Source organism: Cygnus olor, chromosome 5 (genome assembly GCF_009769625.2).
Source record: "Cygnus olor isolate bCygOlo1 chromosome 5, bCygOlo1.pri.v2, whole genome shotgun sequence".
In the NCBI taxonomy this organism is placed as follows: domain Eukaryota; kingdom Metazoa; phylum Chordata; class Aves; order Anseriformes; family Anatidae; genus Cygnus; species Cygnus olor.
In genome coordinates, this window is record NC_049173.1 from 64,500,628 (window position 1) to 64,520,101 (window position 19,474).

Consider the following 19,474-nt stretch of genomic DNA (forward strand, 5'->3'; position numbering starts at 1 on the left):
GATGCTCATAAACTCACGATCACTATCTAAAATGTTATCAGTATTCCCTGTGCATGCACTCCCTATGTATGCATTACAGATGTGCATGTACATGAAAGAAAGCTTTAGTCAAGACAATCAGACTGTACGTAGGACATCGAGGTGCTTGAGTGAGTCCAGAGAAGGGCAATGAAGCTGGTGAGGGGTCTGGAGAACAAGTCTTACGAGGAGCGGCTGAGGGAGCTGGGGTTGTTCAGCCTGGAGAAGAGGAGGCTCAGGGGCGACCTTATCGCACTCCACAGGTACCTTAAAGGAGGCTGTAGCGAGGTGGGGGTTGGTCTATTCTCCCACGTGCCTGGTGACTGGATGAGGGGAAATGGGCTAAAGTTGTGCCAGGGGAGGTTTAGGTTGGATATTAGGAAGAACTTCTTTACTGAAAGGGCTGTTAGGCATTGGAATGGGCTGTCCAGGGAAGTGGTTGAGTCGCCATCCCTGGAGGTCTTTAAGAGACGTTTAGATGTAGAGCTTAGTGATATGGTTTAGTGCAGGACTTGTTAGTGTTAGGTCAGAGGTTGGACTAGGTGATCTTGGAGGTCTCTTCCAACCTAGATGATTCTGTGATTCTATTTACATCTTCATTGCATGTCACATTTTCAGAGAAAACATCCTAGCTTGAATGAATAATCACTTCTTACCAACAGAAGTCAATGAACTTGTTGAATTCCTAGTGGCACGGTTAGAATGTCTTCTATGAGGACTACGAGGTCTAGAGAGAAAAATAAATGAAAAAAATTACAGGAGGATGCCACAAAAAAAAAAAAAAAAAGAAGACTAAAGAACAAAGGAATATTACAGAAATTACTTGACATTTACTGATAACCTCAGATACTGTGAACTTTCAATTTCTCAAACTAAAGCAAGTAGTTATTCCTATCATGACATGAAACTCACCTAAATAGGTATGTTACAAAAAGTAATTTTTAGTCGTTGTAAGTTGATAGTGTTTCCTAAACTAAGTTTTATGATTAAGATAATTTCTTAAGCTGCCACACTGACATAGCAGGTAAATATCTTAAACGACATCAGAAAATTAAGTGCTGATCCAGCAGGTAATGCTGCTTTTATAGGGTTGCATTATAATTCTAACTCTTAAACAATCTTGATGTTCAGAGAGGTACATTTTAAGGATACAAGCAAATTATAGTACCGATTTTGATTGATACTTTATGATTATTTTTTCCCATAATTCAAGTCTAATATCAGATCAGTAAATTCAATTTCCAGGTCAAGAAGTATGTTTTATCAGAAGATTAAAAATAACCCTAATTCATCTGAAAATTGAAGTTTTCAGCGTCAAACAGGATTGTTATTTCAATTCAGCAACTTGCTTAACCTCAAGGTGCTATTCTTGCCTGGCCTACCTGAATGGCCCCAAACTTCTGCTTCAAAATTACTGTGTTTAGGTGTTATACTTTGTTCTTCCAACTGTTTATCTTAGAAAAAATATCTACTTCAATTTTCAACTGATATTTTATCTCACTAGATCAGGAAAGCAGTCCCATCTCAGTTTCCGTGTTCTTTCACTGAAACAGCAAGGAGGACTGAACAGATATAAGACAGGAATGGAAAGAAGAGAGCTGAAAAAGGAACCTAAACTTGTTGCATCTGTTTTTTTTCAGAGAAAAAAAAAAAAGTGAGAAGAGAATTTTAAAGATGCTGGCTAATGTTAGAATATGTTCTAATATCTAACAATATTGTCCTGTGTGGAAAACAAAACAAAACAAATCCAAAGTTATCCAGCAACAACAAGCTACCTACAATTTTTGTAAGGTATACCATATGCAATAACAGTAGCTTCACCAGCATCAGCTTAAATTGTTATTAATATCTGCTTTAATTCAATATAAAGATAACATGCACGAGACTGGAAGGTATATGCACTCTCAAAGATATATTTAATATACTAGAATAAAAAAGTTTAGAAGTTTTTTTCAACAGTTGACAAGACTATAAGATGCTAAACATAGAATTTAAATTAAATACCTGCCAAATTATTGTTAAAACCTGAAAAATTATTTTTATTATCACAAGCCTCCTTGGAAATTCTGAACTTACAATTAAGCCTTACAAACTGTCATACATTGCAAGTGCATCTTTTGCCAAAACCACACATTCCGTCATTAAAAACATTGAGTAATTTAAAGATGGTGCAGATTGTTTGTAAGAACAATCAAACAACAGTTTGTTGCTACATTCTCCTTTCAGTAGAGAAAAAAATTCTAACAGATTGCAAATATCATTGCTACAATGTGTATTTTTCAGCATGACACTATGAATACTGCCAAAAGATGGTCATATAGCTAGTTCTTTAATTCAGAAAAGAAACAGATGAAAGAGATTTTCTACATAAGATATGCCCAATTGCAAGAGTCAACACTGATGGCTGAACATACCATGAAAAGTTTCACTATTTGAAAGAACAGTAAGATTTAAAAAAACAAAACAAAAAAAAAAACCACAAGGATAACTTTCATAACTTCGTATCAGTCTACAAAGCTCTTCTTGCTTCAACAGAAATATTTATATAATTCAAGGCAGCACTACTGGTATTATGTAACTAATAGACCAGAACCAGGGATTTAACTACTAAATTGAAAATTTTCCAATGGAGGGAGGGTGGGGTACTTGCCCACCAGCATGTCAATTGCCTACAGATGGTGTCCAAGTAAACGTTTAAAATTTGGACATCAGACAAGTATTGCACATTGGCTAGTGTGTTCCATGCATGGAACATGAGAAATTTAACTGTCAGTCAACCTTGTAGGGCACACACACCATTCTATGCCTACAGAAGGACCAAATAATTTTTTCCTCACCAGGCCATATTTTATTTGCTAACAGAAAGATGCATTTCAAAAGTTGCAATTGTTAGTCAAAAACGTACAAAATTTAAATTCACATTTTTGTTTAAGTTTCAAATTATGCTATTCTGAAAGATTAGAAAGTTCATGTAAATTTTAAAGGACACCAATTTAGGTTGGCAGGATTAGTGACACATGAAACTCTACTCTTGCAGTATCAATTGTACTCCCATCACCCCACTTACCCATACTCCAAAATAATCAAAATAGAAATAAAATATAATCTAATTACAAAGACATATCAATAATCTTTTAACATTACACAGATTCTGGAATTACTGTACAATTTATACATAGATTGGTAATGTATTATGTAGTACCTGTTAACCAGATTTTTATCGATTTCTACATCAGGCATAACTGCATTCTCTGGAAGAACAATTGAAGGTGTACTGCATGTTGTTCCTTCAACAGTAGTGTCCTGAATGATTTGAGAGAAATAAAAGTGTAGTTAAACAGAAATTCAAAACACTGAACATTGATGTGAAAAATAAAAATGCAGTTGTCAATTTAGCTTAAAGAGAAAATGACTGAACTAAGTGAGAATTAGATTTTATTTGATAAAACATATGTCAATTAGAGGCCTTTAGTTAAACTGCTGAAAAGAAGTGATGGAGACCTGGACTGTTATCTTTGCAAAGGTTTAATGCACACAAGCTTAACTTAATAGGCATGCAAATTCTGGGAAAACCTTATAATGGTAGACAAACTGATTTTTTCACACAACAATCCATTCTTCTACTGAATGGATCTAACACCTAAAGAACTTAAGAGCTGAACGCAAGAGTGAAAAACAGCTTTGTATAACAGGGCTAATTTAGGTACACAAACTTTGAAATACTAGTTGCGTACCATGAAAACTTGAATAAGTATCATATTAAGTTTGCACATGCTATCCAGAAAAAAACAAATAAATAAATAAATAAAATTATGTGGTCATCTTGTCAGTTTTCTACTTGTTTATCCCTTCCATTAATTGGAAAAAAATATTTTAAGAATACATAATTGCAATATTTAAATAAAAACAATGCAATTTATTTAAGTGACAAGAGAAACTGGCAACAAATATCAACATACACTTGTCTTCTTAAAAAATATGATAACTTGCCCTTAGGACTTAACTCCACACTTTCCACTACAATGATGCCAGTGAGCTGAAGAGAAGGAATCTGTTTTCTGTGAGATATCCCAAATGGAGATGTGGAGATGTATCAAGTTGGAATAAAGAACTGTGGATTTCTACCACCATGTACTACATTTAGATTCTTTCACAAACACACAAATCAAATGAAATCAACCTCCGTGTTGTTGAAAGGTTTTCTTGTACAAAACCAATCTTGTTTCTTCAGTTGGTCAAGAAATCAAAAAAAGGGATTAATGCAAAATTATTCTGGGGAGGAAGGGTGGGGGGCATAGGCAGGGAGGGAGTGTAGGCACCTTTTAGAAGGTAGCAATTTTTAATTTCAAGTAAAATCCTGTATAGAACATACCATAGCAGTGCAAGTAATTATAGTTGGAACGAAAGCTTCCCCAAAGTGGCAAGGAACTGCCATCAATCAGATTGTAAGATCCAAAAATAATAATAATAATTCTAAGTTCTCAAAATGTAACTGGCTTCCTTATTTAGTCATTTGAGTCTAAATTTCTCTTGAAACTACACCCCAAAGCTCCCTAAGATTTATTTTTTTTTTTACTTCCATTGGCATTGGATTAGATGAAGTTTGTGTCCCTGTCCATGATGTTGGGGGTGGGGGGGTGGGGAACTAGGTTATCTTTAAAGGTTCCTTCCAAACAAAACCATTTTGTGATTCTATGACATTTCTGAATTTGCTAAAAGAGCATGTTTACTACCCACGGCACAAAGCCACTTACATTCTGCTGTTATAAACCTAATTTTGCTTTTACTGAAATACATTTACTCTCAATTGTGCTTACTCCTTTTAAGAACGCTTACCTACTACAGGCTGACACAAATGTAATAAATTCAGAACAAGTTTAGTTACTTTAGTAATATTCATTAAGATTGACTTGATAAGCTAAACTACTACACGATTCATTCTTTAAATGCATAAATTACTGTTTTTATAACAGCTTTTTATTGTCTAAGTTTTAGAGCAGAGAAATTTCAATTCTTCAAAATGAAGGCCATCAACTTATAATTTTGTTTCAGTCATCTAATGTCAGGTGTAGAAATTAGTGTAGTCATAATGTTTGTTACAATAAACAAGTGGCCAAGAGTATAAATTGAAGTGAAATTATATGCATACAGAAAAATATTAGTAGTCATGTAGCTGTTGGGTATCAGATACAATAGAACACCTTTCAACATCTTTAAGTGAAACATTTTACTCTCCTTGAATTAATATATTCTGATTAATTCAAAGAACTCTAGAAGAATTTTGAAAATACTATAATAATGCAGCATATAGCACAACTTTTCTTCTCAAATGCAAATAAAATAAGTTTTGAATTGGACATCAGATTTAGAGTTCTTGGTTTGGTTGTAAATTCAATCTTACTTATTTTTTTAAACTAAAATAAATAAATAAATACATTCCACACAGCTACATGGTTCTATAGTCATAAGTCTCATATGACTTTTCCGGACAAGTTTACATTTCTAATCATAGGAAAGCAGGAGAGGAAACATGCCAAGAAAATAGGAACATTTAAGTTTAAGAAAAATATTCCTGTAACATTGTGAATGTAAAAATGTAAAAGCATCATTTAGTATGCGATACAAGCACACAAGTAATATTGTATTATAATAACTTGAAAGCAATTTTTAGTAGAATTCTTGAATATGCTACTAAGTATCAATGTATTTTGTCTATGACAATTTGTTATTTATTTTGTATTTTGTCAATGACAAATTCAGGTGATTGCCATGCTGAGTACACAAGCACATTGTTTATACTAATCTCATCACTGCCAAAGAGTACAAGTTTTTCATGACATAAGAACATCAGCCTTAAAATCACTCAATTCCATTTTAAGACTCTAAAAACAGGTCATTTAAAAAAAAAAAAGAAAAAAAAAGGAAAAGACCATAGTCAAGGCTAGTTAAGGTCAGGTAGAAAACACTAATCACAGTCAGCAACTATAGCAGTTCAACTTTTACATAGATGGAAACTCATAGTTCCTATTGTCCAAATCTTTTTTATATGGAGTGGCAATAAGAGCTAGAACATGAAGCTCTTCTCAAGGCCAGGTGAATTCAAAGAAACAAAGAAAAATCATACCCTAAGGAGCATTCAGACTGATATATGCAGATCTTGGAACAGGAGATCTAACTGGAAGCTTATACTTTTGCACATTGTACAACTGCACAAGGATGAGACAGAGGTTTTCCATCACCTTCCTATTGCCTGCCCATAAATGCCCTCTCCATGTTAGCTTCCAGACAAAACTGTTCTTCAGTCATCTGCAATAGCTGCCTCACCTCCTAGTACCAGTGACTACTTGCTATCAGTCTCTGTTCACTTTTTGTCCCAAGCCTTCCTCCCATACAAATGGAGGGTAAAATTGACTCCACCTCTATGGTTCACATGAGAATCCATTCACACACTCTACAAGGATGATCTTGTGCTATCTAGTCCTGTTGGAGGGGTTTTGTGCAGGGCTGAGAAGATAACAAATGCAATTTTTTCCATATTAGAAGATGCTGGCTCAAGGATGCTCAGGGTAGATGGGATCTGCAGAGATTCTGGCTGTTAAGCTCTACCAAGCCCTTGCTAAGCATACAGAAAACATGCTTAAAGAGTTTCATAATCCAGCCAAATTTGGATGGATTTGAACAGCAATGGAGAAAATGCATCCCTGCTACAAGGGCTACCATGCCGGAACAGTCAGATGATAAAGCTTTCCTGTATACCACCTGAATTCTTTAAAGCATTGAAAAACAAATCCTCTGCCACATGGCCTCATCCTCAGAAAACAATGAAAGGACTTGACTGAATTGCAGAATAAATTTGGTCCAAAACAGATACTCACATGAAAGGCCTCAGACAAATAACACGTCTCAGAGCAGTTTTTTGAGTAAGATGGGGTTTTAAATAACCTTGATTTTATATGTTTAAGTGAAGTGTTGAGTTGAGAGCTTTGTAAGGAAGGTAATAAAATTCTGTAGTAACTATATTTAGTTGAAAGAGACAATAGACAAAATTAGCATGGGACATCTTCAGAACAAAACAAGTAACATGCAGTGATTTGATGAAAGTGGAACACACATTTAAACAAGAAGAAGAAAAGAATAAATGCAGACTCTTGACTGATGGAACAATGAGTGTAACAAAAATATTATAAGCTTGAGACATGTTTTTCCTCAGCAGTCAGACTAGACAGAAAAATAGTGGTCAGGATACAACGAGAAGAGAAAGCTGGAAAACGACAAAACTTCTCATGTGAAAAGAGATAAAGAAGGCATCTCACAACCAATCCTAAAAGTGTAGGACAAACAGTAGGATACTATAAATCTTTTAACCTAACTTTTAAGGATCTAATTTTCTTTGCTAAAAGCCTAAAATCAGTTATTCAGGATATCAGCAAAAACATATCAATTTAATGTGAAACAAATCTAATTAAGTTAAAACGTAGAAGTGGCTAAAAATGACACCTAACTATGAGTTTTTCTGACTTATGCTGGGAGAAATTATTTTTTATGGAACACTTTTAAAATGTTCAGTACTTCCAGTGTGTTTAACAGGACAGCACACAGAGTTCAACTAAATGCTCTTAATTCAGATGACATTCCAAACAAGGGGTTAAAATGCTTTGAATTAGGCTAACTGGTCTCACACTGGTGTTAAAGGGAGCTTCATGTCTACTTCCCTCAGCAACCCCGATGTTTAATTGGTCACAATGGTGAACAGAGGCTGCTGTAAGAAAAACTGAAATGGAAAACCAGATTTGCTTTCTCAAAATGAATTTCAGAAATACAGCCCTGCTCTTCCATCAAATAAAAAGGTACTCGAAATAGGCAAGAAACTATGCACAATGTAAGGTTTGTTTTCTTTTTTTCAGAAGTGTTCTTTGAATGCACGTTTATTTGTGCATTCAAGGAAAAGGTGGGGAACATCTGCTGAAACAAAATGAGGAAGAGTCATTGATGTCTGCTAGCTTCCCCTCCCCCAGGTGCATTTTATCTAGCAAGTCTTGGTACTCTCAAATACTCTTCACATGGGAGAGTTAAAAACAAAGCAAAATAAACAAATGAAAACCAAATACACAAACCACCTTCTTGACTTATTCGTTTCTTCTCAGCTAGAAGTCTGATAAACTTGTATCCATCTTGTTTATCTCAAGCCAGGAAACTAACACTCAGCACAATGTGCAATTTGGATGGAATGCATGACAAATCAGTGTAGAGTTCACTGCTGACAATATTTTCCAACGATGCTGAAGTAGCGGATGTTTTCACCTAAAGTGTAGAATACAGTGTCCTCAAATCCAGTAAATGACACATTTTTAATTGAGGATGTGCCAGATTGTAAATCCTTTCCTCCTTTATAACAGTTTACATCAAACAGGACGATCTGGGTAACCTGTGACTTGGTAATTCTTTACTTCAGCTAACAATTTATTAAAAACAACAACAAAAAACTGTTAGAACGTAAAACTACTTTTTATCAGTGATATAAATTATTTAAAAGGCAAAACCATCATCACTTAATGATTTTTTAAATTTATCTGCAAATAAAACATGTTAAAATTTATGTATACAATAAATTGGATTAGCAAAGTGATGAATGTCTCTAGGGAGCACCCACGTGCACTTGGTATAGTTTCAGTATATTTTCAGCTACTACTATGGCAAATATAGCACTGAGTACAAACCAAAAATCAGATTTCCTTCTTTCACACACACGCAAATTGGATATCATCTCATACATCTATAAAAGCAACACTAGATGTTTCAAGTTTACTGTGAAGTAGAAATCTAAGTTCTTTTCTCAAAGATTAAAGTTTTCTGGAATAACATCAATTCAATTTCCACTCCTTAATCTATAAAATACTTACAAAATTCTGAGAGAGCAACTGAAAGATCATTCATAGCTTCATCAGTTAATCAAAACCCACCGATATACAGCAAGGCACTAGATGTTATTTTACAAATTCCTAAATGTATACAAACTAACAGTTTCAGCCTCAGGTTTCCAAAACAAGTATCAGAAACATACATTTGTAAGAGTTCTTACCTTGGCAGGTGGAGAACTGTTGTGTTGTGCCACCTTTGATTGATCCTTGTCTTCAGGTAGGGTTGGCATGGTGGACGGTGTGAAGTACGTTGAACCGCAACGTGGACTAATACAACCACACACTGCTGACAATGAGACTGTTTCAAGTTAGCCTGAAGGCATAAGCACTGAGAGGCCTTGTGATCCACTGGCTGTGTTAGATGCCAAAAATACAAGTCAAATCCGTTTAAAAAAATCTATGCTCTAATACACAGATCACTTTACGATAACAAACAGTATCAAGGTTTAAAAGTAAAAGCATTGTCTTGAGTTTTATTAACTAAAGCTTTCAAGGTCAAGTGTAATTTAGTAAATGCATGCTTATTGCTATTCCTACCCCTCCCCTCCATTTCACAGATTATTAGTATTTTTCTACTGTGACTGTGTTGGCTGTGATTAAACTACCGTCTCTAAAGATCCTCCAAGAAGGACGCAGCATCCTGGATATCTGTAATATGCCTTTTAGTAACCAACAAAGTCCTAGTGGTACAGAGTATGATCTCAGATCTCAAAGAAAGGAAAAGCTCTGGGAGTAAAACTGGAAACCCAGATGGTGGCACTCTTTATTTGAGCATGTGCTGAAACACTTTAAAGGCCTAGGTTAACTTTTCAAACACTTTAAAAAGAGATTCTTGGTGTACATCTGCATAAGCACTGTGCGGTACACTTTTGAAGCAAAATACCAGTAATGCCTGAAAGGGGAAAAAGAAATCACTGTCTACTAGCTGAGAAAATTATTGTTGTTAGTATCAACTTTAGCTACTGCCTTCACACGGATATTGTAAGCGTTAAAGCATGTAAAATAGTCTGAACTAGAGAAATCAGAGGTATTAATCCTTTTAGCTGCAGTGTATTACAAGACTTGCTCTGACACCTACCGGACAGTTAAGGAACAGTCCTCATAAATAAATCATTCGATTCCTTGGTGGCGCCTACAGGTGAGAGATTAGGCGGTTATCAGAGACAATCGGGTATACAGTAACCAACTGCACTAGTAAACTATATTCCTTTAACAGTTAATTTGCAGCTGTGCATAGAATGGAGCTATACATTGAAACTCTAATGTAGTAACAACTTCAATAGTAAGTCAAGGAGATGAATATACACATCCAGCAGAGGTTCAATGTCTAAAACCTCATCTTCTCCCAAAATTGATGAATTACTAATTTCATCATTACCCTTTTATTCGATTAGAGACTAAGATGGATGGAGCAAAAGAGTGGTGATGGTGAGATGATTTAAATTTCAAGGCATTTGACAACCTAAGATTAATTTTCTACAGTTTTCCTATCCATTTCAGGGAAGGGCAGGGAAAATTATTAAAGAACTTATTGTTTTATTTTAAAATTAAATTAGAATTAAGAAAATAAATTTGTCAAAATACTATATATTTATACATGCATATAAACACACACACACAGTGCATATATATATTTATTTTAAATCAACAGAAGAAAGTCACAGGAAATACCGAAGCAGCCTCAGTAGTGACAGTTCCTCACCTCAGCTTTCACAGAACTTGTAAAACCTACATAATGTGTGAAAACTTTAGACTACGGAAGTAGCTAAGACCTATGCATTTACTAGATTTATTTCACATTCTATTGGAAACTTCATTTTCTCTTTTGCTAGGAGAATCAGATACAAGTCCACTTCATCTGAAATTTCATGTAGAACTAATACACTGAAAAAACATCTGTACATGAGCATTACTGTGAGTATTACTGTGTTTTTGAAAAAAATACCATTATTCCATTGAAGTCCTTTGGTAAAGACTGTGGAAAAGATGCAACACAAATTATGTCATTATGAAGACCAATATAGAGATGACTATTTTCTTTTTTTTCCCCCACTGTCTCCAAACAGTATATTTATTTCCTGGAGCAGGATATGCTAATCACTGTAAGAGCAAGTTTCAAGCTTTTGTAGAACCTGTTACAGGTTAATTTTTAGTTCTACTGCAATAAGTGAAAGCTCAATTTGTATCACAATTTTACCCACCTCTAACTCCAAATAAAAGCAAACAAATAGAAGTTTTCCATGAACAAAAATATATTTTTCCTTAATAAACATGTTAAAATCATCTTTAAAGTCCCTAATATCACAGAAAACAGACATTTAAGATGACATTTTAATAAACCCACAGAGATCAAGCAGATAGCAGTTGTGTTAAACCTCTATTTCAGCAGTTAAGTATTTTTGTACTAAACAATAGTCACCAACAATTAAAAACACACAAAGATCAGACAGAGGCATGGAAATGAAAAAATGACATGGACTTGCTCTTCATCTTCATCTCTGTAACAATATGCTGGCATCCTAACCGTTTTTTGTATTTGCAAGAACTCATTCTAACAAAAAAAAAAGGAAAAAAAAGAAGGAAAAAGAAGGAAAAAGAAGGAAAAAGAAGGAAAAAGAAGGAAAAAGAAGGAAAAAGAAGGAAAAAGAAGGAAAAAGAAGGAAAAAGAAGGAAAAAGAAGGAAAAAGAAGGAAAAAGAAGGAAAAAGAAGGAAAAAGAAGGAAAAAGATTAATTTGGCTATTTATCCAAGCTCTGTTAGCATTTGCATTATGTATTTATAATGGTTCTGATAGGCTCAGTTCAACAGAATGCTAGGCCTGAATAATCAGGAATGTTTTAAGCCATGGCCAAAAGTGTATTTCCAGAGTCCTGTGCAGAGCTGTATAAGTTTACACATCAAACTGATTTTTTGTCTTAGATGAGTTCCTAGTACAATTCAACAAAAATAAAAGTAACGCAAGTCATACTGATACAAGAAGGAGCTATTAAGCACATTAAGTTTCAGTTCATTTTTCAGATTTAAAAAGCAAAGAAAATTTTAAAAGATAAAGAAGTCAACAGGCTTATCTAAAAATAGAAAGGGAAAAATCTCAAGCTGTGTTATTTTAGAGATGCAGCATAGAAAGTACAGCCAAGTGAGAATGGAGGGTAGAAAGATGAATTCACACCACATTAACAACCCCCAGATTTGGAGTCAGCTGAGTTCAGCCACTTTCTGACACAATTAGAACCTTACTCAGACTTCCTTAAAAAGCTATCTTAAAGAGAGGAAAAAGTTCCAAGTCTTTGTGGGGCTGATAAGTGGGAATATTTGTTCTTCTGACCTTTTTTTCTCTAATACCTCTCCAGAAAACTCTAGTTCTGAGAACTGTAAAAACAAAAAGCTTGCACATGTTTATTCATATTCTGAAATTTCTTCAAACAAACAGAGCATCTGCACACTTTGATGGCACTGCTACAGTCTGCTTGGGTGTGGAAATAAGGGCTACTACTTTTGCTATTTCAACAAAATATGTAAACATATAGTTTAATTCATAGACTATATCAATCAGAATTTCTGAATGATGATTTTTAAGCTGTGCAGTGTTCTTAAAACCAGTAGGCCAAATCCTTTAAAGACTTTGTGCTTGTTAACTAGAAAACATCACATCTTATAAATGCAAATGCATATAACCAGTGGAGCAAACTTCTTGCTTCACGCTGTGCAAGGAGTTCTGCCATTTTATATCTTAACTACTGATTTCTCATACTAGTAGGAAATGGGAAGGTTTAGATATGATGGAACCGTAAGATACTAGTGAAGCAATGTTCTTCTTCCATCTTTTTGTTGAAGTGACCTTATGCCTATTTGATCAGGTAATGAAAATTAGCCCCAGTACGTGTCAGTGAGAAACAAAACATATAGAAAAAGAGAGCTTAATCAGAACACTGCCAAGAACTAGAGGAGCTTATCTGCATCTCACAGATGTAGAAAAAAAAGAAAGAAATGTCCTTGAAGAATTTATTAGAGATACATTTTTTCCTTTTTCATTAGAGTATTAGAAAGGAGTACAGCCTTGGAACCTGTAGAAATTCAGCATCTCTACCTACAAAAACATCTTAACAGCTTACTGAAGCCTAACCCAAAGCGCAGCGAGCATAACTATCCTGGTACTAAGCCTGGTTCATCTGTCAGCTGAACAGCTTTTGGAGTCATGCTGCCATTAACTTCACCAGCTTTATCTCCTACAAGAATAAATATATTTCAGCCAAAAAAGAAAGTGATCTGTTAACAATACATGCAAGACAGTGAAATGCTAAGTAAAACACACAGAATAATTATTCCTGATGATACTGAAAGGATAGATACCAAAATACAACTGCACCTTAAAACTGGTCAAGGTGCACAAGAACATTTAGTATCCTAGTCACTAACACTACTGCAAGATTCATCTTTTGCTAGGCATTGAACAAGCTCTGTCTGGACTAGCTCTGTCCTATCCAAGTCTGTCATGAGATTATTGCAGTATTTTTATCACAGTAAATGATTCCAAGAACAACTCCTGAAATTGCAAGATCTCCAAAATTGCCTTTTAAAATTGAATACTTGTAGAGATTATTAACTCACATGTCACAAGAACAAGAGACATGGGTGAAGTTCTAGAACATTAGTCTGCACAAGCCTTCTGCACCTACAAAATGAGTTAAAAAAGAACAAAATACCTATGCTGTTCACCAGATTCTACTTATTCCCACATTAAGATGAGACAACTTAAAGAAAGAAAGGGGAAAAAAAAAGAGAGAGAGGATGGAGTGCTTCTTAACATTTGTCTGTTATTGTAAACTTACTGCTTAAAATAGTTAGGAAAAAAATGATCCCGAGCTCAAATTTGTAGTCAGATACAGATCAGTGAATGCAGAGAACTTACTTTTACCACTGTGTAGGCTTAGAGTACAATCTCCAGGAAATGGTGATCTGGGAGCTCCACTCCATAAAAGGGAAAAGTATTTAGAGGCCCTTGGCTTTCACTGTGTTCTCTCTGCAACTCATTTTACCACAGCAGAGAAAGCTAAGTATGATCAGCTAACTTACCCTCTGAGTCACAGCTGAGCACCGCGTTAGCAAAGGCTTAAAGGTGCTTTACTCCATCTCCACTGATAGCTTGGCAGATGACCTCAAATGCTGTGTCACATCACAAGGATATAGGAAAAAAAAAAAAGCAGAAATGAACAGTTAAGAAAGCACTTTTATTAATATTTATTGAGCTTATGCTGCCTCCGGTCAAGTGAAGCAACTGTCATTTGTCAACAATGGGAGTTATTTACTCATGAACACAGATGAACCGGACAACTGTGAGCTGCTTTTTGTAACTTTCCTCTTTGTTGTATTGCAAAGTGGTTGTAAAAAGTTACCATATTAGAAAGGTATATTTTTGCATTCCTTTTATACAGCTGTAAAAGCATACAGAATTAATAGAGCATTTTGAATCATGTTTTGCACCTATATTCAAACCAAGTGTGAGGAAACCAGAGTATTTTTCTTATGTTTGTATCACAGGGGAACCTTCTCAAGCACAAAGCATTGTTACAGCATCTAAGATACACAGTTTGTTGGCATACATAAGCGGTTTCAGTATTTGAAAACCAAGAAACAACAATATAACAACAGATTCAGAATGTCTTAAGAGAAAACCTTTAAGATTTTGCACTGGCACTTCAAAATTTTTGTATAGTATGAACATCCACTGGAAAAGAAAAACAGCTAAAGTTGACTCATTTACGTTTTTATGTGACAAGACATACTACATGGAAATTAGAAGATACTTTCCTTATTATCCACAACATATAAAAAATGGCTTTCTACTGCATCTATTTGTTATGTTAAGAAGTTGGTATCTCATAAATTTAATACCTAGTTTGCAATATATTAAGATGGCATTTTAGTCATCGTTCACTAAAACACATGGTCATAGCCCCAGGACTAATATAAGGTATCTCTGTAATGATGGTAGTGATTTGAGTTCTTCCTACAATAATATCCATACAGTTATACAAGGTGCAACCTGGAAGATAAATAAAATAGGGTTTCTGTTCACAGCCATACAGAATGACACTTTTGCAAGCAAAGTGTATGCAACTACTACATGAATTCAAGGCATCTACTTTCATTTTGAGAAGTACCAAGAAGAATCCTCCAACAACTTAATACAACTTAATTATTCTAGACAATTATAACGCTTCCAGATTGCAACCTAAGAGCAAGGGGATAAACATGAATAATTTCGTCAGAACAATAAACCTTACAAAATTCAAAAAGGCCAAGTGCAAGGTCCTGCACTTGGTTCGGGGCAATCCGAAGCACACATACAGGCTGGGCAGAGAATGTATTGAGAGTGGCCCTGAGGAGAAGGACTTAAGGGTGTTGGTTGATGACAATCTCAAGATGAACCAGCAATGTGAACTTGCAGCCCAGAAAGCCATCCATTCCCTGGCATGCATAGAAAGAAGAATTATCTGCAGGTCAAGGGAGGTGATTCTCCCCCTCTGCTCTGCTCTTGTGAGACCCCACCTGGAGTGCTGCATTCAGCTCTGGGGCCCCCAGCTTAAGAAGAACACAGAGCTATTATAGCAGGTCCAGAGGAAGGCTACAAAAGCAAAGAGAGAGCTGGAGCACCTCTCTTATAAAGACAGGCTAAGAGCTAGAGTTGTTCACCCTAGAGAAGAGAAGGCTCCAGGGAGACCTTACAGAAGTCTTCCAGTACCTAATGGGGACCTGCAAGAAAGCTGGAGAGGGACTCTTCATCAGGTAGTGTACTGAGAAGACAAGGGGTAATGGCTTTAAACTAAAAGATGGTAGATTTAGATCAGATATAAGGAAGAAATTCTTCACTCAGAGGGTGGTGAAGCAGTGGAACAGGTTGCCCAGAGAGAAGCTGTGGATGCCCCATCCATGGAAGTGTTGAAGGCCAGGTTGAATGGGGCCCTGGGGAACCTGATCTGGTGGGAGTTCCAACCTGCCCATGGCATATGGTTGGAACTAGGTGATCTTCTAGGTCCCTTACAACCCAAGCCATTCTATGATTCTATGATAATATAACCAAGAAAGAAACTAATGGAAGTGTAAGAAAAATACAGCAAGCATCTATTTGGTTGTGCATGCAAAATTTTACATCAGCATAACAGGAAACTCAGTAACTAACTCCAACAGATTAACATACTATGCTTTCTGGGATTTATGTACTTAACTCCAGTAGGATCCATTTTGGTCTCAGTTTTAGGCTTTTCCCTGATACTTTAAAAGAAAAAAACAATTAGACATTAGGATTTCACACAGAGATAATTATTTTTTAACATAATTAAACACAAAGTTAAGACTTATTAAAAGATTGCAACTGTATCTGCAAACTGCATTTTTTTGGCTGTGAAATATTATCTGTCAGCTTTGTTTTAGCAACAGTTACATTATTGTTCTTTTGTTAGCAGTCAATGCTTAGGTTTATTTCTCTTACAAGTACTTTTCTTCAGAAAGTGGAAGATATGAAAATGAATATCAAGGCACATGGTTCAGTCTTTCAAACACCAGTGAAAACTACCTTTATTTCAATGACCTTACTAAAGGTTTACACTCAAATCCTTATTTAGGAAAAAGATGTCCAACAATGAACCAGGTAGAGATTTATGATTTTCATCATGGTAGATCATTTACGTCACAGAAATCTGTCTTTCAAAATCATTTAACAGACCTTTGCTACACATGAATAACACAGTGCATATGTATGTCCAGTGCCAGCTTAGGTCTTGAAATAGTCAGAACTGCCTAACAGATGATATCGTCCTGAAAATTTTAGATAGGCCTCCTGCATTTTAAATTTCAACTAATCACTCTCATCACTATTTGCTTTTTATCATTTCAACAATTCTTTCCCTTGTTTTATGAAAATGGAAAAAAAAAAACAAATAAAAGCAACCCCCCACACTCTGTAATTTAGAGATAAATGTTTCCACGCATTCTGTTAACTTACAAACATAAATTTTTACCTCATCCTACTTCTTTGTGACCTCTTTTCTTCTCTTCAATCATCAGTGGGCTTTCAGCTAGACTGACAGGAACAAGACAACAAACAACAGAGCCCAGGCAGATGGCTTCTAAGAAACCAGCTGGGCTGAATGTTGGGGTACTTTAATATATACATTTGATGAATAAGATAGCACACGTGATACTAGGGAAAAAATTAGGCCCTGATTCATTCACAGTTAAAGAATTCAGCCTGCAGTAGCAAATCTGGTGATCAGAAGTCTGTCAGATTACAAGGCAGAGTTGATATGTTTCTTAACTGCAGATTTTTTTGATAGCCTTGAAGGAAATGCAGTTTACAGGAACATTGTGAATATGGAGTGGGTGGATATTTGGCATGGAGAATAAAGATTTCTAAGCATAACAAACAGCATACAAGAAAGTGTGAAGAAGAGTGGGAGAATAGTACATTAAGTGTCATTCAGGAGGGTTTAAAAGGAATACAGAGCTAAGTTTTTCCTCCAGATACTTCCTATCATGTTACAACATAGAAGGTAGTGAGCTTAAAATAAGAGAAAATACAGAAGAACTAAAAATGACATGACAAAAGATTTTGGTCTCTTCCTCCTCCTAAATAACCTACTATTTGTAAGAAACATGCTAGTTCGTTTAGGAGGTAGCATCAATCTTGGTCTTGTGGTCCTGAAAGAATTATCTGATGCAGGAACTGTACATTGATAAAGAGCCCAATGGAAATTGCTAATGACAGTATTTGAATAATACCAGCAGATAATATTACAGACAAACATAGTTTTGCATAAATAAGCATCATGAAGTCAGTAACAGTCATTTGGATTTCTTTTTCTTCTATTGCCTCTCAAAGATGTGGAGAAACCTAGATACATTGCTACTGTTTAGACTGCATGTATTATACATCACATTCTAGTTACACATTTATTTTTGTCTGTGATGTAGGCTGAGTTGGGAACCTGAGCTGAAATTCTCTCTAATTGGCATTTGACTGTATTCTTAGTTAATGTAAAAAGAAAACAAATTTGCTGGTGTATGTGTGTGTTTGTTTTCTTCTTCTTCTAAATCTAAAGGTTGTTACATCAAGTAATATGTAAAAATTGTATTTGAAAATACAAGCATTCTGCAAAATATTCTGTTTTCCAGCATAGCTGGATATCTACTTTTTATAATTTGAAGAAAGTTACTATCAAAGACCTAACTCAGATACATAAGTAAGTTAATTAGGGCAGAACAGCATCACTTAGTGACCCATGAGTCTTGTTGCTAGTCAAGCAAAACATTTTCCAAATGAAGAAATTTAACAAAATTCTTTCTTTCCCAATTAGAAATGGCAATCCCAGGGGACATATTTTGTTGAACTAATTAACAATAAATAGGGCTCTTAAAAGGCAATTGCAGTCTTTCAAGCAAGGAGGTTATACTAAAGTTCTCCATCTTGCATAGATAAGTGGCAAAGCAGCAAAAAAAAAGTATTTTATTTTAAGCATATTATTTATGCTTCCTGCACAAAATCAGATTCCCAGTCGCTTACTGTAGTGATACACAAATCCTATTGTTTGCAATTGCAAAAAATCAACATATCCAAAAGAGCATGGATATGTTTCTTTCTTGCTTATGAGAAAAAAAATAATGAAACCAATTTTGGAGAGTTTTTAAAACATTGCTTTACACCAGTAAAGAAGTAACTATAGTATCATCTTATTCAAATAAGCTGTCATTTTGCAGACTAAGTGCTGTTTACTTGACCACGCTTATACATTACTGCGGTCAGACTGGAGGATCATTTTCCAGAATCAAAGAATTCTCCTTGAAGCAGGCTTGACACTGAGCAACTAGACTAAGTTGCTTTGGACTTTGTCCAATGGGAAGTTGAAAACTTCCAAAGGCAAGCTGCAGAATTTCTGAGACCTGTTCCAGTGTTTAATCATCTCCCCAGTGATTCCTCCCTCTCTTCTTATGTACAATTGGAACTTCCCTTGTCATACTTGATTACCATTGCTTCTTATTCTCCTGCCATGCACCTTGGTAAAGTTTGTGAGTCCATGTTTTCATTAACATCTTACATACTGCAAGACTGCTGTTAGACCCTGCTTAAGTAGTTTCTTTTTTCAGGCTAAGCAATACCAGTTTGTTCCCTAACAATCCCCTCACAGGATGTGTACCTACTGACTATTTTAGTGGCTCTCCCTAATTATGCTCAAGTTTAACAACATCCTGGGGGGTCAAAATAAGTTGTGGTAAAATAAATCTGTTGGGAGTGTGTTTCTGTTTGATGTCCACGTCTAACAAAAAGGACAGACCCTCAAGCACCTTCACTTGTAGAGTGAAGCAGCTTGTAGAAGAAGAGCCAGGCAGAGTATGAACTATATTATTTGAACCCAATGATCCAGTCACTTTTTCCAGTCATTCAACAGCACAGTCATCTATACTGTAACATCTCAAACTGGATACAGGGATGATGTATCCATGATGTATTAGGTCAGAAAAACAAAACAAAAACCCCACCCCTTC

General features: G+C 35.4%; 1 protein-coding gene across 17 annotated transcripts in view; it reads right to left on the reverse strand.

Moving 5' to 3' along the window:
- The window catches only part of IRAG1 (inositol 1,4,5-triphosphate receptor associated 1), a 108,897-nt gene that overhangs the window by 26,782 nt on the left and 62,641 nt on the right, over positions 1 to 19,474 (reverse strand). For 7 of the 17 annotated variants that reach the window (XM_040559302.1, XM_040559311.1, XM_040559298.1 and 4 more), the window contains 6 exons: positions 14,009 to 14,098; positions 13,544 to 13,607; positions 10,015 to 10,068; positions 9,098 to 9,288; positions 3,221 to 3,321; positions 675 to 745 (listed from right to left, as the gene is read on the reverse strand). In XM_040559302.1, coding sequence (XP_040415236.1) covers positions 675 to 745; positions 3,221 to 3,321; positions 9,098 to 9,166 — 241 coding nt within the window. In that variant the 5' untranslated portion in view covers positions 9,167 to 9,288; positions 10,015 to 10,068; positions 13,544 to 13,607; positions 14,009 to 14,098. Of the gene's footprint in view, positions 1 to 674; positions 746 to 3,220; positions 3,322 to 8,135; positions 8,320 to 8,918; positions 9,018 to 9,097; positions 9,289 to 10,014; positions 10,069 to 13,543; positions 13,608 to 13,844; positions 14,099 to 19,474 lie in introns of those variants that run through there. The other 10 variants (XM_040559314.1, XM_040559313.1, XM_040559316.1 and 7 more) reach the window with 10 other exon arrangements.